At 46.7% G+C, this 20,701-nt stretch overlaps 1 protein-coding gene across 1 annotated transcript in view; it reads left to right on the top strand.

Moving 5' to 3' along the window:
* The window catches only part of LOC137560957 (mucin-3A-like), a 46,151-nt gene that overhangs the window by 4,821 nt on the left and 20,629 nt on the right, over window positions 1-20,701 (top strand). Inside the window, exon 2 of the mRNA XM_068272144.1 lies at window positions 281-449. Coding sequence (XP_068128245.1) covers window positions 281-449 — 169 coding nt within the window. The remainder of the gene's footprint in view (window positions 1-280; window positions 450-20,701) is intronic.

Raw genomic sequence — 20,701 nt, 5'->3', positions numbered from 1 at the left:
GCCAGACACCAGGTATTAATTAAAAGGCAAAAAATATGGCCGCCACCATATCCCTTTCAGTTCAGGCTTGTATTTAGCCAAGGTCACTTCTTTGGGCAGAAATTTGCATTCTCTGATCAACGCTTGTACTAGTCCTTCGTCTTAACATCACCTATGTTTCCCTTTCCTCCATCCAAAATAAGTTTGGAAAGTAAATGATTGTCTCCTTGCTTTGTGAGTTTGAGAAGTAACAGAGCGATGTTCAGTATTCTCAGCAATCAGCATTCTTCTTGTTTTACAGACATGTGCTTGGAGGCGGAGACTATTGCACCGGAAATGAGGCCTTACTTCTCTGGCTTGAACAGGACCACTTCCTTTCATTGTGTCACTCGGTGCAGCCCGAATAGCCTGTCGCCAATCGATTGTCACCGGGGCCAGTGCTCTGTCAGCAATCAAGGACCGCATTGCTAGTAAGACATGAACTAACATATATCTTCACCCTTTAAGTGTATTGTTATGCATGTACTTAAAGGGAGTCTGAAGCGAATTTTTAAAATAAAAAACATACTCACCTAACGAGAGGGAAGGCTCTGGGTCCTATAGAGCGTTCCCGTTTTGTCCCGCTCCCGGTGTTCCTCCACAGGCTCCTCCTTTTGAATCTCCTGCTGCTGGAGATTTCAGCTGTCGTTGGAAGCACTCAGGCTTCTGAAGACGGGTTGCTCCGTACTGCCCATGCGCGAGCGCCCTCTCTTGGGGACTCACGCGCACGCAGTACAGAGCCGCCGGTCTTCCTGAGCCCGAGTGCTTCTAAAGACTGCCGAAGTCTCCCGCAGCAGGAGATTCAAACTGAGGAGCCTGCGAGGGAATAAGGAGGACACTGGGAGGAGAACGGGATGGCTCTATAGGATCTAGAGCCTTCCCTCTCCTTAGGTGAGTATCTGTTTTTTTTTTATTTTTACAATGGCTTCAAACTTGCTTTAACCACTTGAGGACTGCAGGGCTAAACCCCCTTAGTGACCAGGCCATTTTTAGCAAAATTGGCCACTGCAGCTTTAAGGCCAAGCTGCAGGGCCGCACAACTCAGCACACAAGTGATTCCCCCCCCCCTTTTCTCCCCACCAACAGAGCTCTCTGTTGGTGGGATCTGATCGCTCCCCCATGTTTATTTTTCTTTAAATAAATATTATTGTTTTTTTTTTTTTTCTAAAAACCCCTGTTTCTTTAAATGTATTCCCTCGCTCCCTCCCTCCCCACAGCCGGCCAATTATGGCGATCGGCTGTCATAGGCTTCTGCCTATGAGAGCCGATCGCTCTCTTGTCCCCCATCGCAGCGCTGCACCAAGTAAATAGACGGCGTGATCGCCGTCTAACAGTCTCCCGAGCGGCAATAGGCGCTCGGAGACTGAAGGCGGGGCGGAGCTCCGCCCTCCGTGCATGAGATGCGCGCGCACCATGCGCGCGATCTCATGCAAAATAGAGCCCCAGGACTTTACGCCAATTGGCGTTAGGCGGTCCTGGGGCTGCCGCCGCGGCCACGCCTACTGGCGTGACGCGGGCGGCAGAAGGTTAAAAGGACCACTATAGTGAAAAATTATAAAATTTAAAATGCATGTACAGGCCCCCTAAGTGTCCCGGATCCTGCGGGACTGTCCCGGGTTGGGGGGGCTGTCCTGCTGTCTCACGGCACCCGCCCTTGTGTCCGGCTGGGCAGAGGAGGGAAAAAAATGATTGAGGCACCAGCCGCTGGTGGCCGCCGAAGTATTATGCAGGGATGCCGGGAGAGGGGCTGACATTACTCCTCCCTCTCTCTCCATCATGGGCCCCCTCCTGAGAACTTGCGCAGCGGTGCGGGTGTTTAGTTTACCTGCACTCCAGCGGCCGGCTTCTTTCTATTTCCTGTTTCCCATGACGCAAAACAGGAAATAGAAAGAAGCCGGCCGTGGGAGCGCACAGAGAAGTAAACTAAACGCCCGCACCACTGCGCAAGTTCTCTGCAAGGGGACTCAAGAGGGGGGCCATGATGGTGAGGGAGGGAGGAGTGATGTCGGCCCACTCCCCGCATTACACTTCGGTGGCTGGTGCCTCAATCTTTTCTTCTCTCCTCTCTGCCCACTGGCACCCTCCAGTCCACCCCTACAGAGTGGCACCCCAGAATGGCACCCTCCTAACTCCTCTCCCCCCCTAGTGGCACTCTCCTACACACTAACTCATACCCACCCAGAGTGGCACCCTCCTACCCACCCACTCCTACACACCCAGAGTGGCACCCTTCTCCCTCCTCCCCACCCAGAGTGGCACCCTCCTACCCACCCATAGTGGCACCCTCCTACCCACCCACTCCTACCCCCAACAGAGTGGCAACCGCCTCTCCCCCCATAATGGCACCCTCCTCCTCACCTAGAGTGGAACCCTCCTCCCCACTCACTGATACCATCCTCCCCACCCACTGGCACCCTCCTCCTACCCCTGGCACTCTCCTCCCCATCCACTGGTACCATCCTCCTACCCATTGGCACCCTTCTTCCCACCCACTGGCAACCTTCTCCTACCCAATAGCACATTCCTCCCCACCCACTGGCACCCTTCTCCCCAGCCTCCTCAGGGGTAAACCCAGGATTTTCAAGGGGAGATTGCTGTAAGTTCTCCCTCAGCCACGCACAATACAGTATAATAATATGGTAGGACATCATGCTGGGTACACATAATGCAATTTCCTGTCCGACCGCCAACGGGACTGATCAGGAGCAGTTTGGATACAGATAATATTGAGGACAGCCGACATTGGTAATGAAGAAAAATCATTCACACAGCAGGGCACAGGGCTGTGCTCATACCTGACTCTTAAGTTCCCCAGAGCTGCTCCATGCTCTGTACACATGCTGCTGCTCCATGCTCTGTACACATGCTGCTGCTCCATGCTCTGTACACACACCGCTACTCCATGCTCTGTACACACGCCGCTGCTCCATGCTCTGTACACACGCTGCTGCTCCATGCTCTGTACACACGCTGCTGCTCCATGCTCTGTACACACGCTGCTGCTCTATGCACTGTACACACTGCTGCTCCATACTCATGCTCTGTACACACACTGCTGCTCCATGCACTGTACACACGCTGCTGCTCCATGCTCTGTACACACACTGCTGCTCCATGCACTGTACACACGCTGCTGCTCCATCTAAAGTCAACTGTAGCAGGGAAAGAAAGGGTGCGAGATTGTGAGCTGCAGGATACCTCGAATTGTGCCTGTCCCCAGACATTGCACTGGCCCTGGTCTGGGGGGGGGGGAGGGGGGTTTGGGCAGCTGTAATCCCCCCTGCATTTGCCTCTGCTTCCTCCTGCCCATTGTCACCTCCCACTCACTGGCACCCTCCTGCAAAATCTAGGGTGTGGCTTAAGGCCGCACAGGGAGCGTGGCTTAACGCCAGGGGCGTTGCTAGCCTCAAAGATCAGTGGCACGTGCCCCGGATCTATTCTGAGGTGCCCCGGATGTCCCCCAGGCAGAGTCAGCTGTGGTGCCTCAATGGCGGGTATGAGGATAGCTGTGGTTCATCATTTGGGGGTATGTTGGGTGCTGTGGTGCCTCTATGTCGGCATATTCAGTGCTGTGGTGCCATACTGGGTGCTGTGATGCCTTTATGGGGGAATGCAGGGAGCTGTGATCCCTCAATGGGAGGCCCGTGGGAGCATGGGAAGAGGGTCCACTAGAAGGTCAGGGAATGGGGGAACTGTCAGATAACTTGGCGGCAGGCCAGCCCACCCAGCAGAAAGCCAGACTAACCAGCACAGAAGCCAGGTAACTCTGCCCAGTTATGTTTAAAGAGGAACTCCAGTGAAAATAATGTAATAAAAAAGTGCTTCATTTTTACAATAATTATGTATACATGATTTAGTCAGTGTTTGCTCATTGTAAAATCTTTCCTATCCCAGATTCACATTCTGACATTTATTACATGGTGACATTTTTACTGTGGGCAGGTTATGTAGCTGCTCCTAGCCGTTTTGGCTGTTAGAGACCTGTCTGTGAACATTGTTACATTGTGGCAGTTTGCCCAGAGTACTGCGGTACCCAGAGCTTCTTGTGGGAGGGGTTTTACCACAATATCAGTCATACAGCGCCCCCTGATGGTCTGTTTGTGAAAATCATTATATTTCTCATGTAAAAGGGGGTATCAGCTACTGATTGGGATAAAGTTCAATTCTAGGTTGGAGTTTTCTTTAACCACTTCAGGACCACAGTCTTTTCGCCCCTTAACCTCCCTAGCGGTATGGACAGAAATGTCCGTTCAAAAAACATGCTGTGAACAGTATAAATATGCACGCACATCAATACTCTCCTGCACTGTATACTAGACCCTTGCTTGACACATTTTGGCAAGTTACAGGAAAAAAAAAGTTTTAAAAATAAATTTTATCACTGTTTGCACAGAAATCCTGGGGAAATTGAACGCTGGGTAGGTTAAGGACCAGAGCCTTTTTCTCCATTCAGACCACTGCAGCTTTCACGGTTTAATGCTCGGTCATACAACCTACCACCTAAATGAATTTTACCTCCTTTTCTTGTCACTAATACAGCTTTCTTTTGATGCTATTTGATTGCTCCTGCGAGTTTTACTTTTTATTATATTCATCAAAAAAGACATGAATTTTGGCAAAAAAATTATTTTTTTAACTTTCTGTGCTGACATTTTTCAAATAAAGTAAAATTTCTGTATACATGCAGCGCGAAAAATGTGGACAAACATGTTTTTGATAAAAAAAAACCCATTCAGTGTATATTTATTGGTTTGGGTAAAAGTTATAGCGTTTACAAACTATGGTGCCAAAAGTGAATTTTCCCATTTTCAAGCATCTCTGACTTTTCTGCGCACCTGTCAGGTTTCATGAGGGGCTAAAATTCCAGGATAGTACAAATACCCCCCAAATGACCCCATTTTGGAAAGAAGACATCCCAAAGTATTCAGTGAGAGGCATGGTGAGTTCATAGAAGATTTTATTTTTTGTCACAAGTTAGCGGAAAATGACACTTTCTGACAAAAAAAAGGAAAAAAAAAAGTTTCCATTTCTTCTAACTTGCAACAAAAAAAAATGAAATCTGCCACGGACTCACTATGCTCCTCTCTGAATACCTTGCAGTGTCTACTTTCCAAAATGGGGTCATTTGTGGGGTGTGTTCACTGTCCTGGCATTTTGGGGGGTGCCTAATTGTAAGCACCCCTGTAAAGCCTAAAGATGCTCATTGGACTTTTGGCCCCTTAGCGCAGTTAGGCTGCAAAAAAGTGCCACACATGTGGTATTGCCGTACTCAGGAGAAGTAGTATAATGTGTTTTGGGGTGTATTTTTACACATACCCATGCTGGGTGGGAGAAATATCTCCATAAATGACAATTGTTTTATTTTTTTTACACACAATTGTCTATTTATAGAGATATTTCTGCCACTCAGCATGGGTATGTGGAAAAATACACCCCAAAACACATTATACTACTTCTCCTGAGTACGGCGATACCACATGTGTGGCACTTTTTTGCACCCTAACTGCGCTAAGGGGCCCAAAGTTCAATGAGTACCTTTAGGATTTCACAGGTCATTTTGAGAAATTTCGTTTCAAGACTACTCCTCGCGGTTTAGGGCCCCTAAAATGCCAGGACAGTATAGGAACCCCACAAATTACCCCATTTTAGAGAGAAGACACCCCAAGGTATTCCGTTAGGAGGATGGTGAGTTCATAGAAGACTTTTTTTTTTTGTCACAAGTTAGCGGAAATTGATTTTAATTGTTTTTTTTCACAAAGTGTCATTTTCCGCTAACTTATGACAAAAAATAAAATCTTCTATGAACTCACCATACTCCTAACGGAATACCTTGGGGTGTCTTCTTTCTAAAATGGGGTCATTTGTGGGGTTCCTATACTGCCCTGGCATTTTAGGGGCCCTAAACCGTGAGGAGTAGTCTTGAAACCAAATGTCGCAAAATGACCTGTGAAATCCTAAAGGTACTCATTGGACTTTGGGCCTCTTAGCGCACTTAGGGTGCAAAAAAGTGCCACACATGTGGTACCGCTGTACTCAGGAGAAGTAGTATAATGTGTTTTGGGGTGTATTTTTACACATACCCATGCTGGGTGGGAGAAATATCTCTGTAAATGACAATTGTTTGATTTTTTTTTACACACAATTGTCCTTTTACAGAGAGATTTCTCCCACCCAGCATGGGTATGTGTAAAAATACACCCCAAAACACAATATACTACTTCTTCTGAGTACGGCGATACCACATGTGTGACACTTTTTTGCAACCTAGGTGCGCTAAGGGGCCTAACGTCCTATTCACAGGTCATTTTGAGGCCTTTGGATTCTAGACTACTGCTCACGGTTTAGGGCCCCTTAAATGCCAGGGCAGTATAGGAACCCCACAAGTGACCCCATTTTAGAAAGAAGACACCCCAAGGTATTCTGTTAGGAGTATGGTGAGTTCATAGAAGATTTTTTTTTTGTCACTAGTTAGCGGAAAATGACACTTTGTGAAAAAAAAAACAATACATATCAATTTCCGCTAACTTGTGACAAAAAATAAAATCTTCTATGAACTCATCATACACCTAACAGAATACCTTGGGGTGTCTTCTTTCTAAAATGGGGTCACTTGTGGGGTTCCTATACTGCCCTGGCATTTTACGGGCCCAAAACTGTGAGTAGTCTGGAAACCAAATTTCTCAAAATGACTGATCAGGGGTATAAGCATCTGCAAATTTTGATGACAGGTGGTCTATGAGGGGGCAAATTTTGTGGAACCGGTCATAAGCAGGGTGGCCTCTTAGATGATAGGATGTTTTGGGCCTGATCTGATGGATAGGAGTGCTAGGGGGTGACAGGAGGTAATTGATGGGTGTCTCAGGGGGCGGTTAGAGGGGAAAATAGATGCAATCAATGCACTGGGGAGGTGATCGGAAGGGGGTCTGAGGGGGACCTGAGGGTTTGGCCGAGTGATCAGGAGCCCACACGGGGCAAATTAGGGCCTGATCTGATGGGTAGGTGTGCTAGGGGGTGACAGGAGGTGATTGATGGGTGTCTCAAGGTGTGATTAGAGGGGGGAAATAGATGCAAGCAATGCACTAGCGAGGTGATCAGGGCTGGGGTCTGAGGACGTTCTGAGGTGTGGGCGGGTGATTGGGTGCCCGCAAGGGGCAGATTAGGGTCTAATCTGATGGGTAACCGTGACAGGTGGTGATAGGGGGTGATTGATGGGTAATTAGTGGGTGTTTAGAGGAGAGAAGAGATGTAAACACTGCACTTGGGAGGTGATCTGATGTCGGATCTGCGGGCGATCTATTGGTGTGGGTGGGTGATCAGATTGCCCGCAAGGGGCAGGTTAGGGGCTGATTGATGGGTGGCAGTGACAGGGGGTGATTGATGGGTGGCAGTGACAGGGGGTGATTGATAGGTGATTGACAGGAGATCAGTGGGTTATTACAGGGAATAACAGATGTAAATATTGCACTGGCGAATTGATAAAGGGGGGTCTGAGGGCAATCTGAGCGTGTGGGCGGGTGATTGGGTGCCCGCAAGGGGTAGATTAGGGTCTAATCTGATGGGTAACAGTGACAGGTGGTGATTGATAGGTGATTGATGGGTAATTAGTGGGTGTTTAGAGGAGAGAATAGATGTAAACAATGGATTTGGGAGGTGATCTGATGTCGGATCTGCGGGCGATCTATTGGTGTGGGTGGGTGATCAGATTGCCCGCAAGGGGCAGGTTAGGGGCTGATTGATGGGTGGCAGTGACAGGGGGTGATTGATGGGTGGCAGTGACAGGGGGTGATTGATAGGTGATTGACAGGTGATCAGTGGGTTATTACAGGGAATAACAGATGTAAATATTGCACTGGCGAATTGATAAAGGGGGGTCTGAGGGCAATCTGAGCGTGTGGGCGGGTGATTGGGTGCCCGCAAGGGGTAGATTAGGGTCTAATCTGATGGGTAACAGTGACAGGTGGTGATAGGGGGTGATTGATATGTGATTGATGGGTAATTAGTGGGTGTTTAGAGGAGAGAATAGATGTAAACAATGGATTTGGGAGGTGATCTGATGTCGGATCTGCGGGCGATCTATTGGTGTGGGTGGGTGATCAGATTGCCCGCAAGGGGCAGGTTAGGGGCTGATTGATGGGTAGCAGAGACAGGGGGTGATTGACTGGTGATTGACGGGTGATTGACGGGTGATTGACAGGTGATTGACAGGTGATCAGGGGGGGATAGATGCATACAGTACACGGGGGGAGGGGTCTGGGGGGGGGGTCTGGGGAGAATCTGAGGGGTGGGGGGGTGATCAGGAGGGGGCAGTGGGCAGGGGGGGGGATAAAAAAAAAATAGCGTTGACAGATAGTGACAGGGAGTGATTGATGGGTGATTAGGGGGGTGACTGGGTGCAAACAGTGGTCTGGGGGGTGGGCAGGGGGGGGTCTGAGGGGTGCTGTGGGCGATCAGGGGGCAGGGGGGGGGAAATCAGTGTGCTTGGGTGCAGACTAGGGTGGCTGCAGCCTGCCCTGGTGGTCCCTCGGACACTGGGACCACCAGGGCAGGAGGCAGCCAGTATAATAGGCTTTGTATACATTACAAAGCCTATTATACTATTTCCATGCGGCGATCCGGGTGCTAGTAACCCGCCGGCGCTTCCGAACGGCCGGCGGGTTACTACGAGCGGTGGGCGGAGCCAGTCCCCGGCGGCTGATCGCGTCACGAATGACGCGATCGCCGCATAGCCACCCACGCAGCCGCCCCCGCCGATGGGCGTATTGCGGTCGTTTGGGCCCGGACTTTGCCGCCGCCCATCGGCTGGGGGCGGTCCTCAAGTGGTTAAGTAACACTGCCTATTTATGCGATATGCTGCATTTTTTTTTAGTTATTTTTTTGCACTAATGGAGAAGGGGCTTTATCCAACATTTTTCTGGGCAGGCCTACTTAGAACGCTGTTGAGTTCATGTAAGTTTGGCTCCACATATGACCACACCCACATTCTGGTGCGTGGCCACACCCATTTTACATCTGGAGTGCCCAAAAGTGCCCCGGATCTCTTAGGATCCTAGCAACGCCCCTGCTTAACGCTCTCTTTTTCTCATCATCCAAAGTTGGAAGGTATGCATGTGCAAAATATACATTTGCTCCAGTGTAAAATGCATGATAAATCTACTTTTTTCTATGGTGATGTCACAAGAGATTGTAAAAATCTGAAAGATTCATTGGCTCCCGACCCTGTGATCAATGTAAGCCAATGGGAGTTGTTTACATTGATGACAATGTCAGCAGCCAATGAAATCGGCCTCTGACCTGCTCACAGAGTTTTGCCATCACAGAAATGGCAGGGCGAGTAAACTGCTGTGGGGAGACAGCGACATGATCGCCGGGAGCGATGAAATCGGCAACAACGCACGGGGGTGGTAATGTGTAACTCTACGCCCTGGCAGGAATAACCGCATCAAAACAGGGTGAAGATTTCAATCACCGCCACCTGGAAGCGGTTAAGTGACACCATTTCACACATACAAAATGTGTTCATGTACAAAATATACAGTGCTGTTTTGGTTTTACATATTTTTGTTGTTACATGTTACGGTCTTGTATACACAGTTGTAAGTAGTTAAAAACGCATTAGAAGCATATAAAAGCAACCAATAAACACTGTTTATACTATATGTCCAAATCAAGAGTTGTCTTAAAGTTAATCATTTATCCACATTTCACATGTTTAAAGGACAACTGACGACAGAGGTATATGGACGCTGCATTATTTATTTTCTTTTAAGCAACAGTTGCCTGGCTATCCTGCTGATCCTCTATACTTTCAGCCATAGACCCTGAACAAGCATGCAGCAGATCAGATGTTTCTGACATTATTATCAGATCTGATAAGATTAGCTGCATGCTTGTTTCTGGTGTGATTCAGACATTACTGCAGCTAAATAGATCAGCATCGAATAAAAGGAAATAAATGTGGCAGCCTCCATATTCTTCTCACTTTTCACTTCAGTTGTCCTTTAAAGGATACCCGAGGTGACATGTGACATGATGAGATAGACATGGGTATGTACAGTACCTAGCACACAAATAACTGTGCTGTGTTTCTTTTTTTCTTTCTCTGCCTGAAAGAGTTAAATATCAGGTATGTAAGTGGCTGACTCAGTCCTGACTCAAACAGGAAGTGACTACAGTGTGACCCTCACTGATAAGTAATTCCAACTATAAAACACTTTCCTCGCAGAAAATGGCTTCTGAGAGCAGGAAAGAGATAAAAAGTTTCAATAGTTCATAGATTTTAACTCTGGCATTCTTCAATGAATGTGTCATTGAGCAAAAACGATACAACAATTAAAACTTAAAAAGTAGATTTAAACATAAAATAAAACTGTGGAATATCATTAAGTCATTTTTAGGAAAAGGAAGATAGATACAATTGTTTATTTCATTCGTTATTTTCGCTTCGGGTGTCCTTTAACACAGGACTCAACCTAGAAACAAATTCACCTTGCCAACAACAATCTTCTTTATAAGTAGGGGACTGGCTGTATTTGGAGGACTTGTGTGATAAAATGTGCAAACTCTTTCCATACTCCTCCTTTGTCCATGCCTCTGTTTCCACCCTTTGTCACCATACTACAATGCTGGGAAAAAGGGGTTTGTCTTTTATTGGTCTTCCTACTTTAGGAGTCACATTAGTTATTCCTGACTGAACCCCTCACCAGATTAATCTACGGCATAGCTTCCAACTGGCCCTTCTTCACAGTGATAGTAGGGGAGTAACTAGACTTAATAGGGCCCCCCTGCAAAAGTGATAGCGGGGGCCCCTTGGTTCCAGAACCCCATGCGGTCACATGATCGGGAACAAGCGAATGGCAGCAGAGAGTGTTCTGCTGTGAAATAGCACCTGGATGCAGGAAAAAATTAAACACGTTTCTCGCTATCCTGCTGGAGGAGGAGGAGGCAGGGACGTTTTTTGAGAGCGGAAGGTGATTTTATTTTTTTGCTAATTGGCTGCACTTGCGGTTGGGAAGAGGAAGGAGGAAGGGCCCCGAAAAGCCTCCAGGCCCCCCTGTGATGGCAGGGGTGATTGCTACGCCCATGGTGACAGTCCCTCTTTGGGAACAGAAACCCTCTGTCCCTCTTTCTTCCTGATTTGTCCCTCAAGACTAATGATGAACAGCAGAGGCGGGACAAGGTCCTCCAGCATCCAAGGCTGAGACACCAAAGTGCGCCCCTCCATCCCTGCCACCCCAGCCGTCACACACTGATTGCTATTAGACTAAGAGGTGCCACAGGGCCCACAACCTCCCCAACACCTTAATATCTAGTTATCTGGCTTGCAGTCTCTGCTATGTATCCCCTTTTCTTATTTCGTTCTGCTTTAAACACAATTAGGAATGACAGCTAAATGAATTGTGTGCCCTCTCCTACACTGCGCCCTGAGGCTGGAGCCTCTCCAGCCTATGCCTCGGCCCGGCCCTGATGAACAGATCTGTATAAATATGTGTATTTTTATACAAAAAAAATGTGTTTAACTGTCTCTAAACTTAATTCACGTGCATGAAAAAAGGGCGTAGTGAAAAAAGGATAATGAAATGGCGCGGGTGGATAACGGAATCTGATAACTATAAATATCGTTGTCAAACTTGGTTAACGATAAATACCGTTGTTAAAACAGACAGGAAATAATAATGAAAAGATATTAATGTTAAAAATCGTTACGTAATTCAACAATACAGCCTAACCCAACCCTACTCTCACATAGAACCCTCTCCTGGTGGTGCCTAAAACTAACTACACCCTTTGTGGTGCCTAACCCTAACCACGTTCCCTGGTGTTGCCTAAAACTAACCACTGCCCGGGTGGTGACTACCCTAACCACTCCCCCCGGGTGTTGTCTAACCCTAACCACTCCCTCTGCAGAAACACCCTTTTATACATAGAAACGATAATATATTTGATAACGTAAAATCTGTACGTAGAAGCGAAATAATATGATAAAAACCGTAACATTGCAAGCTTCTAAAACGATAACATATTTCAAAAACTATAATGTCTAATGCTGTTAACGATATTTTTTCGTGGTGCCCTTTTTTCTACTTTTTTTGCCTTATTAACGATAATTGCATTAATGTCTATGGCGGCGCACTTTTCGTTCACCCTCGTCCTGCGCCCTTTTTTCCTGCTACCCTTCATTCCTACCCTTTAACCATCTGACCGCTAGATGGCGCCGCTCAGGCCCTGCTGGGCCGATTTAACAATTTTTTTTTAAAACACGCAGCTAGCACTTTGCTATGGACGATCGCCGCCACTTACCGCCGTTGTGCCGCTACCCGTCCCGTAAGGCCCCCCCCCCCCCTCCCGAGACCCCTGCGCAGCCTGGCCCATTAGTACCAGGCAGCGCTGCGGGGTGGATCGGGACACCCGATGACGTCACGACGTCGATGACGTCGGTGACGTCATCACGATCATTACCATGACGACGGGGGAAGCCCTCCAAGAAATCCCGTTCAGAACGGGATTTGCGGATGGGCTAATGCGCCAGAAGCGATCGGAAAGGTGAGTAAGATGCGCTAGGCTAGCTACATGGTTTAAAAAAAAAAAAAGAAAAATACTGCTGCGCCGCCACCCTGGCGATCTTAACCACTTGAGGACCTAGGGCTTTACCCCCCTTAAGGACCGGCCACTTTTTTTCCATTCAGACCACTGCAGCTTTCACGGTTTATTGCTCGCTCATACAACCTACCACCTAAATGAATTTTGGCTCCTTTTCTTGTCACTAATAAAGCTTTCTTTTGATGCTATTTGATTGCTCCTGCGATTTTTACTTTTTATTATATTCATCAAAAAAGACATGAATTTTGGCAAAAAAATGATTTTTTTAACTTTCTGTGCTGACAGTTTTCAAATAAAGTAAAATTTCTGTATACATGCAGCGCGAAAAATGTGGACAAACATGTTTTTGATAAAAAAAAAACCATTCAGTGTATATTTATTGGTTTGGGTAAAAGTTATAGCGTTTACAAACTATGGTGCCAAAAGTGAATTTTCCCATTTTCAAGCATCTCTGACTTTTCTGACCCCCTGTCATGTTTCATGAGGGGCTAGAATTCCAGGATAGTATAAATACCCCCCAAATGACCCCATTTTGGAAAGAAGACATCCCAAAGTATTCACTGAGAGGCATAGTGAGTTCATAGAAGATATTATTTTTTGTCACAAGTAAGCGGAAAATGACACTTTGTGAGGAAAAAAAAAAAAAAAAAAAGTTTCCATTTCTTCTAACTTGCGACAAAAAAAAATGAAATCTGCCACGGACTCACCATGCCCCTCTCTGAATACCTTGAAGGGTCTACTTTCCAAAATGGGATCATTTGTGGGGTGTGTTTACTGTCCTGACATTTTGGGGGGTGCTAAATTGTAAGCACCCCTGTAAAGCCTAAAGGTGCTCATTGGACTTTGGACCCCTTAGCGCAGTTAGGCTGCAAAAAAGTGCCACACATGTGGTATTGCCGTACTCAGGAGAAGTAGTATAATGTGTTTTGGGGTGTATTTTTACACATACCCATGCTGGGTGGGAGAAATATCTCTGTAAATGACAATTTGTTAATTTTTTTTACACACAATTGTCCATTTACAGAGATATTTCTCCCACTCAGCATGGGTATGTGTAAAAATACACCACAAAACACATTATACTACTTCTCCTGAGTACGGCGATACCACATGTGTGGCACTTTTTTGCACCCTAACTGCGCTAAAGGGCCCAAAGTCCAATGAGTACCTTTAGGATTTCACAGGTCATTTTGAGAAATTTCGTTTCAAGACTACTCCTCACGGTTTAGGGCCCCTAAAATGCCAGGGCAGTATAGGAACCCCACAAATGACCCCATTTTAGAAAGAAGACACCCCAAGGTATTCCGTTAGTAGTATGGCGAGTTCATAGAAGATTTTATTTTTTGTCACAAGTTAGCGGAAAATGACACTTTGTGAAAAAACACAATTAAAATCAATTTCCGCTAACTTTTGACAAAAAATAAAATCTTCTATGAACTCACCATACTCCTAACGGAATACCTTGGGGTGTCTTCTTTCTAAAATGGGGTCATTTGTGGGGTTCCTATACTGCCCTGGCATTTTAGGGGCCCTAAACCGTGAGGAGTAGTCTTGAAACCAAATGTCGCAAAATGACCTGTGAAATCCTAAAGGTACTCATTGGACTTTGGGCCCTTTAGCGCAGTTAGGGTGCAAAAAAGTGCCACACATGTGGTATCGCCATACTCGGGAGAAGTAGTACAATGTGTTTTGGGGTGTATTTTTACACATACCCATGCTGGGTGGGAGAAATACCTCTGTAAATGGACAATTGTGTGTAAAAAAAATCAAAAGATTGTCATTTACAGAGGTATTTCTCCCACCCAGCATGGGTATGTGTAAAAATACACCCCAAAACACATTGTACTACTTCTCCCGAGTACGGCGATACCACATGTGTGGCACTTTTTTGCACCCTAACTGCACTAAGGGGCCCAAAGTCCAATGAGTACCTTTAGGATTTCACAGGTCATTTTTGTTTCAAGACTACTCCTCACGGTTTAGGGCCCCTAAAATGCCAGGGCAGTATAGGAACCCCACTAATGACCCCATTTTAGAAAGAAGACACCCCAAGGTATTCCGTTAGGAGTATGGTGAGTTCATAGAAGTTTTTATTTTTTTGTCACAAGTTAGCGGAAATTGATTTTAATAGTTTTTTTTCACAAAGTGTCATTTTCCGCTAACTTGTGACAAAAAATAAAATCTTCTATGAACTCACCATACTCCGTACGGAATACCTTTGGGTGTCTTCTTTCTAGAATGGGGTCATTTGTGGGGTTCCTATACTGCCCTGGCATTTTAGGGGCCCTAAACCGTGAGGAGTAGTCTTGAAACCAAATGTCGCAAAATGACCTGTGAAATCCTAAAGGTACTCATTGGACTTTGGGCCCCTTAGCGTACTTAGGGTGTAAAAAAGTGCCACACATGTGGTACCGCTGTACTCAGGAGAAGTAGTATAATGCGTTTTGGGGTGTATTTTTACACATACCCATGCTAAGTGGGAGAAATATCTCTGTAAATGACAATTGTTTGATTTTTTTACACACAATTGTCCATTTACATAGAAATTTCTCCCACCCAGCATGGGTATGTGTAAAAATACACCCCAAAACACATTATACTACTTTTCCTGAGTACGGCGGTACCACATGTGTGACACTTTTTTGCAGCCTAGGTGCGCTAAGGGGCCCAACGTCCTATTCACAGGTCATTTTGAAGCATTTGTTTTCTAGACTACTCCTCGCGGTTTAGGGCCCCTAAAATGCCAGGGCAGTATAGGAACCCCACAAGTGACCCCATTTTAGAAAGAAGACACCCCAAGGTATTCCGTTAGGTGTATGGCGAGTTCATAGAAGATTTTATTTTTTGTCACAAGTTAGTGAAAAATGACACTTTGTGAAAAAAAACCAATAAAAATTAATTTCCGCTAACTTTTGACAAAAAATTAAATCTTCTATGAACTCGTCATACACCTAACATAATACCTTGGGGTGTCTTTTTTTTCTAAAATGGGGTCACTTGTGGGGTTCCTATACCGCCCTGGCATTTTACAGGCCCAAAACCGTGAGTAGTCTGGAAACCAAATGTCTCAAAATGACTGTTCAGGGGTATAAGCATCTGCAAATTTTGATGACAGGTGGTCTATGAGGGGGCGAATTTTGTGGAACCGGTCATAAGCAGGGTGGCCTTTTAGATGACAGGTTGTATTAGGCCTGATCTGATGGATAGGAGTGCTAGGGGGGTGACAGGAGGTGATTGATGGGTGTCTCAGGGGGTGGTTAGAGGGGAAAATAGATGCAATCCATGCACTGGGGAGGTGATCGGAAGGGGGTCTGAGGGTTTGGCCGAGTGATCAGGAGCCCACACGGGGCAAATTGGGGCCTGATCTGATGGGTAGGTGTGCTAGGGGGTGACAGGAGGTGATTGATGGGTGTCTCAAGGTGTGATTAGAGGGGGGAATGGATGCAAGCAATGCACTGGCGAGGTGATCAGGGCTGGGGTCTGAGGGCATTCTGAGGGTGTGGGCGGGTGATTGAGTGCCCTAGGGGCAGATAGGGGTCTAATCTGATAGGTAGCAGTGACAGGGGGTGATTGATGGGTAATTAGTGGGTGTTTAGGGTAGAGAATAGATGGAAACACTGCGCTTGGGTGGTGATCTGATGTCGGATCTGCGGGCGATCTATTGGTGTGGGTGGGTGATCAGTTTGCCCGCAAGGGGCAGGTTAGGGGCTGATTGATGGGTGGCAGTGACAGGGGGTGATTGATGGGTGGCAGTGACAGGGGGTGATTGATGGGTGGCAGTGACAGGGGGTGATTGATGGGTGATTGATAGGTGATTGACAGGTAATCAGTGGGTTATTACAGGGGAGAACAGATGTAAATATTGCACTGGCGAATTGATAAGGGGGGGTCTGAGGGCAATCTGAGCGTGTAGGCGGGCGATTGGGTGCCCGCAAGGGGCAGATTAGGGTCTGATCTGATAGGTAACAGTGACAGGTGGTGATAGGGAGTGATTGATGGGTAATTAGTGGGTGTTTAGAGGAGAGAATAGATGGAAACACTGCGCTTGGGTGGTGATCTGATGTCGGATCTGCGGGCGATCTATTGGTGTGGGTGGGTGATCAGATTGCCCGCAAGGGGCAGGTTAGGGGCTGATTGTTGGGTGGCAGTGACAGGGGGTGATTGATGGGTGATAGGTGATTGGCAGGTGATTGACAGGTGATCAGTGGGTTATTACAGGGAAGGACAGATGTAATTAATGCACTGGCGAATTGATAAGGGGGGGGGGGGGGGTCTGAGGGCAATCTGAGCGTGTGGGCGGGTGATTGGGTGCCCGCAAGGGGCAGATTAGGGTCTGATCTGATAGGTAACAGTGACAGGTGGTGATAGGGGGTGATTGATGGGTAATTAGTGGGTGTTTAGAGAAGATAACAGATGTAAACGATACATTTGGGAGGTAATCTGACGGCGGGTTTGCGGGCGATCTAATGGTGTGGGTGGGTGATCAGATTGCCCGCAAGGGGCAGGTTAGGGGCTGATTGATGGGTGGCAGTGACAGGGGGTGACAGGGGGTGATTGATGGGTGATAGGTGATTGGCAGGTGATTGACAGGTGATCAGTGGGTTATTACAGGGAAGAACAGATGTAATTAATGCACTGGTGAATTGATAAGGGGGGGTCAGAGGGCAATCTGAGCGTGTGGGCGGGTGATTGGGTGCCCGCAAGGGGCAGATTAGGGTCTGATCTGATAGGTAAAAGTGACAAGTGGTGATAGGGGGTGATTGATGGGTGATTGATGGGTAATTAGTGGGTGTTTAGAGGAGAGAATAGATGTAAACAATGGATTTGGGAGGTGATCTGATGTCGGATCTGTGGGCGATCTATTGGTGTGGGGGGGTGATCAGATTGCCCGCAAGGGGCAGGTTAGGGGCTGATTGATGGGTGGCAGTGACAGGGGGTGATTGACGGGTGATTGATGGGTGATTGACGGGTGATTGACAGGTGATTGACAGGTGATCAGGGGGATAGATGCATACAGTAAACAGGGGGGGGTGGTCTGGGGGGGGGGGGTCTGGGGAGAATCTGAGGGGTGGGGGGTGATCAGGAGGGGGCAGGGAGCAGGGGGGGGGGATAAAAAAAAAATAGCGTTGACAGATAGTGACAGGGAGTGATTGATGGGTGATTAGGGGGGTGATTGGGTGCAAACAGGGGTCTGGGGGGTGGGCAGGGGGGGGGTCTGATGGGTGCTGTGGGCGATCTGGGGCAGGGGGGGGAGAAATCAGTGTGCTTGGGTGCAGACTAGGGTGGCTGCAGCCTGCCCTGGTGGTCCCTCGGACACTGGGACCACCAGGGCAGGAGGCAGCATGTATAATACACTTTGTAAACATTACAAAGTGTATTATACACTTTGTATGCGGCGATCGCGGGGTTAACATCCCGCCGGCGCTTCCGTATAGCCGGCGGGATGTTGCGGCGAGCGAACGGTGACAGGCGCCGGCGGAGGATCGCGTCACGGATGACGCGATCGCTCCGCCCATGCCCTTAAATGGACCGCCGCCTCTGTGGGTGAGGCCGTCCTGCAGGGCTCCACTTCCCCGCCGCCCCTGTGTAGTGGGCGGTCGGGAAGTGGTTAATAGAACGCCAGGGTGGTTAAAGTAAACCAGTAGGGAGAAAAAGAGTCCCTGGGGGTACTTACTGCAGGAGTAGGGATGGTCGGAAATTATGATTTCCGCCAAAGTCGATTTTCAAGATATTCGAGAAGTTGTTTTTTTTGTGTCATTTTTTGCATCCTCTGATTGGCTAAATACTTCGGAATTGACTTGGAAGTATTGGACCAGTCAAAGAAAGGAGAATTTTACGACGATAATCGGAATACCATGGAAATTTTAGGCCAATCACAAGACTCGGGAATGCTCGGTAGTATCCTAATGTGATCATTGGGCTAAAATGATTGCAGTAATCCGACTTTCATGGAAAAATTCTGCATGCTCTAATTGGTCCAATGATTCCAAGTTCTGTGAATGGGCTAAATTGACCGTCCTCTCGAACCTGCCCCAGGACTCCCAAACCATCCAGGACCATAACAATCCTGTATGAGCTTTCGTTCAAGTGCGCCTCTCACAGGTTTGTTATTGTCCTGGAGCCTGCAGGGAGGCTGCTAGCGCTGGATCGAGGCTGCAGGAGAGGATGGGAGAAGCTTCATTAGGATCCAGAGGCTTCCACTTCCCGAGGTAAGTACCCCCCAGGGGCTCTTTTTCTTGTTACAGGTACACTTTAACCACTTTACCACCACGGATGCGTGTATCTACGCCCCTTTAAACACCTTTTGACCACCAGGGGCGTAGATACACGTACCCCCTGCCGCTACCGCCGCTGTCGGCTCTCCCGCTCGGTCATGCACGCGCTTCCACGCTCGTGCACGCCGCCACCCGTTCGCCCGGAGATCAATGAATGGGAAAAAACATTCCTGTTCGTTGATCTCAGCCCCCCAGCAATGATCAGCTGCTTTTATGAGAAGCAGCGCAATCATTGTGAAAAAAAAAAAACCGTTTCCCAGCCTCCCTGAACTTCCTGCAAGCGTCCTTCCTACGTTTGCAGGACGCATTTACAAAAAATTACTGTGGCCATCTTGTGGCTAAATAGTAAAACTACAGTCATAAGCATTTTTCATATACAAATACATTATTTTACATTATAAATTAACTCATTAACCCTCACACCCACCAATTGTTACCATTTTTTTTTTGTAATAAAAAAAAAAAATTACAATAAAAAAAAAAAAACATAAATAGTTACCTTAGGGACTGAACTCTCAAAATATTTATATCAAGAGGGTATAACACTGTTACTTTATAAACTACGGGCTTGTAATTAGGGATGGACACAAAACTGAAAAAAATGCACCTTTATTTCCAAATAAAATATTGGCGCCAAACATTGTGATAGGGACATAATTCAAACGTTGTAATAACCGGGACAAATGGGCAAATACATTTCATGGATTTTAATGACAGTAGCATGCATTTTTTAAAAACTATAATGGCCAAAAACTGAAAAATAATGATTTTTTTCCCCCACATTTTTTCCTATTTTCCCATTATAACACATTTAGAATAAAATAATTCTTGGCATAATGTCTCACCTAAAGAAAGCCTAATTGGTGGCAAGATATAGTTCATTTCATTGCGATAAGTAATAATAAAGTTATAGACGATTGAATGGAAGGAGCGCTGAAAAGTGAAAATTGCTCTGGTGCTCAAGGGGTAAAACCCTTCAGTTGGGAAGTGGTTAAATTCATACATTTCTTTTCAAACATTAATATGAGGGAAAACTGATTATGATAGAAAGGACCAGTGTGATTTGAATTATAAAACTGCGTGTTTTGTTTATGAAATCTTTGTAGTATGTTTTACTAGGGGTGTGTTGGGGACATGTCTTCCCCCTACCTCCCCCTTAACTTTTGTGCGCATATGACATCATGTGACGGATCACAAGATACAGTCGTGACAGATTAAATACAATACTGCTATCGTGCAGGTGCTCTAATAGTAGATATTGTGCACTAAGCAGGACAGAACAATTAAGGGGGAGGCCGGGGTCCTGCAATGTGGGGGGCCCAGCAAACCCTGGGGAGAACAGAAAAGTTAAGGGGAAGGTTGGATGCCCGAGCACAACTAGCTATCTCTAGAGATGAGCGTAATGACCTAATTACGATTTCGCGAAATTTCGCGTAATTAGTGTAATTACGATTATGGCCGTAAGTACATAATCGTAATGAAGAAGGATTTTGCGAAATTTCGCGTAAGCGTAATTTTCGCGTGATTTTCGCATTACAATGGGTATTTGTTCATGCCGTAATTTCGCATTAAACGCTACCGTAATTTCGCGTTAAACCGTAACGCTCCGTAAAATATAAAAAAGCCACCGACTTTAAGGGTTAATAGCAAAGCCCCCTTAAATGCTAAGAGCCTCAAATTTGGAGAATATATTAAGGAGATCAGGAGGAATAAGAGGAAATTTTTTTTTTCAAAAAGACCTTATAGTTTTTGAGAAAATCGATGTTAAAGTTTCAAAGTAAAAATGTATACATTTAAAAACCCGCCGACTT

This window comes from Hyperolius riggenbachi, chromosome 3 (assembly GCF_040937935.1).
Source record: "Hyperolius riggenbachi isolate aHypRig1 chromosome 3, aHypRig1.pri, whole genome shotgun sequence".
In the NCBI taxonomy this organism is placed as follows: Eukaryota; Metazoa; Chordata; class Amphibia; order Anura; family Hyperoliidae; genus Hyperolius; species Hyperolius riggenbachi.
Note: the sequence above shows the minus strand (reverse complement) of the source record. Positions and strands in the feature narration are given on the sequence as shown.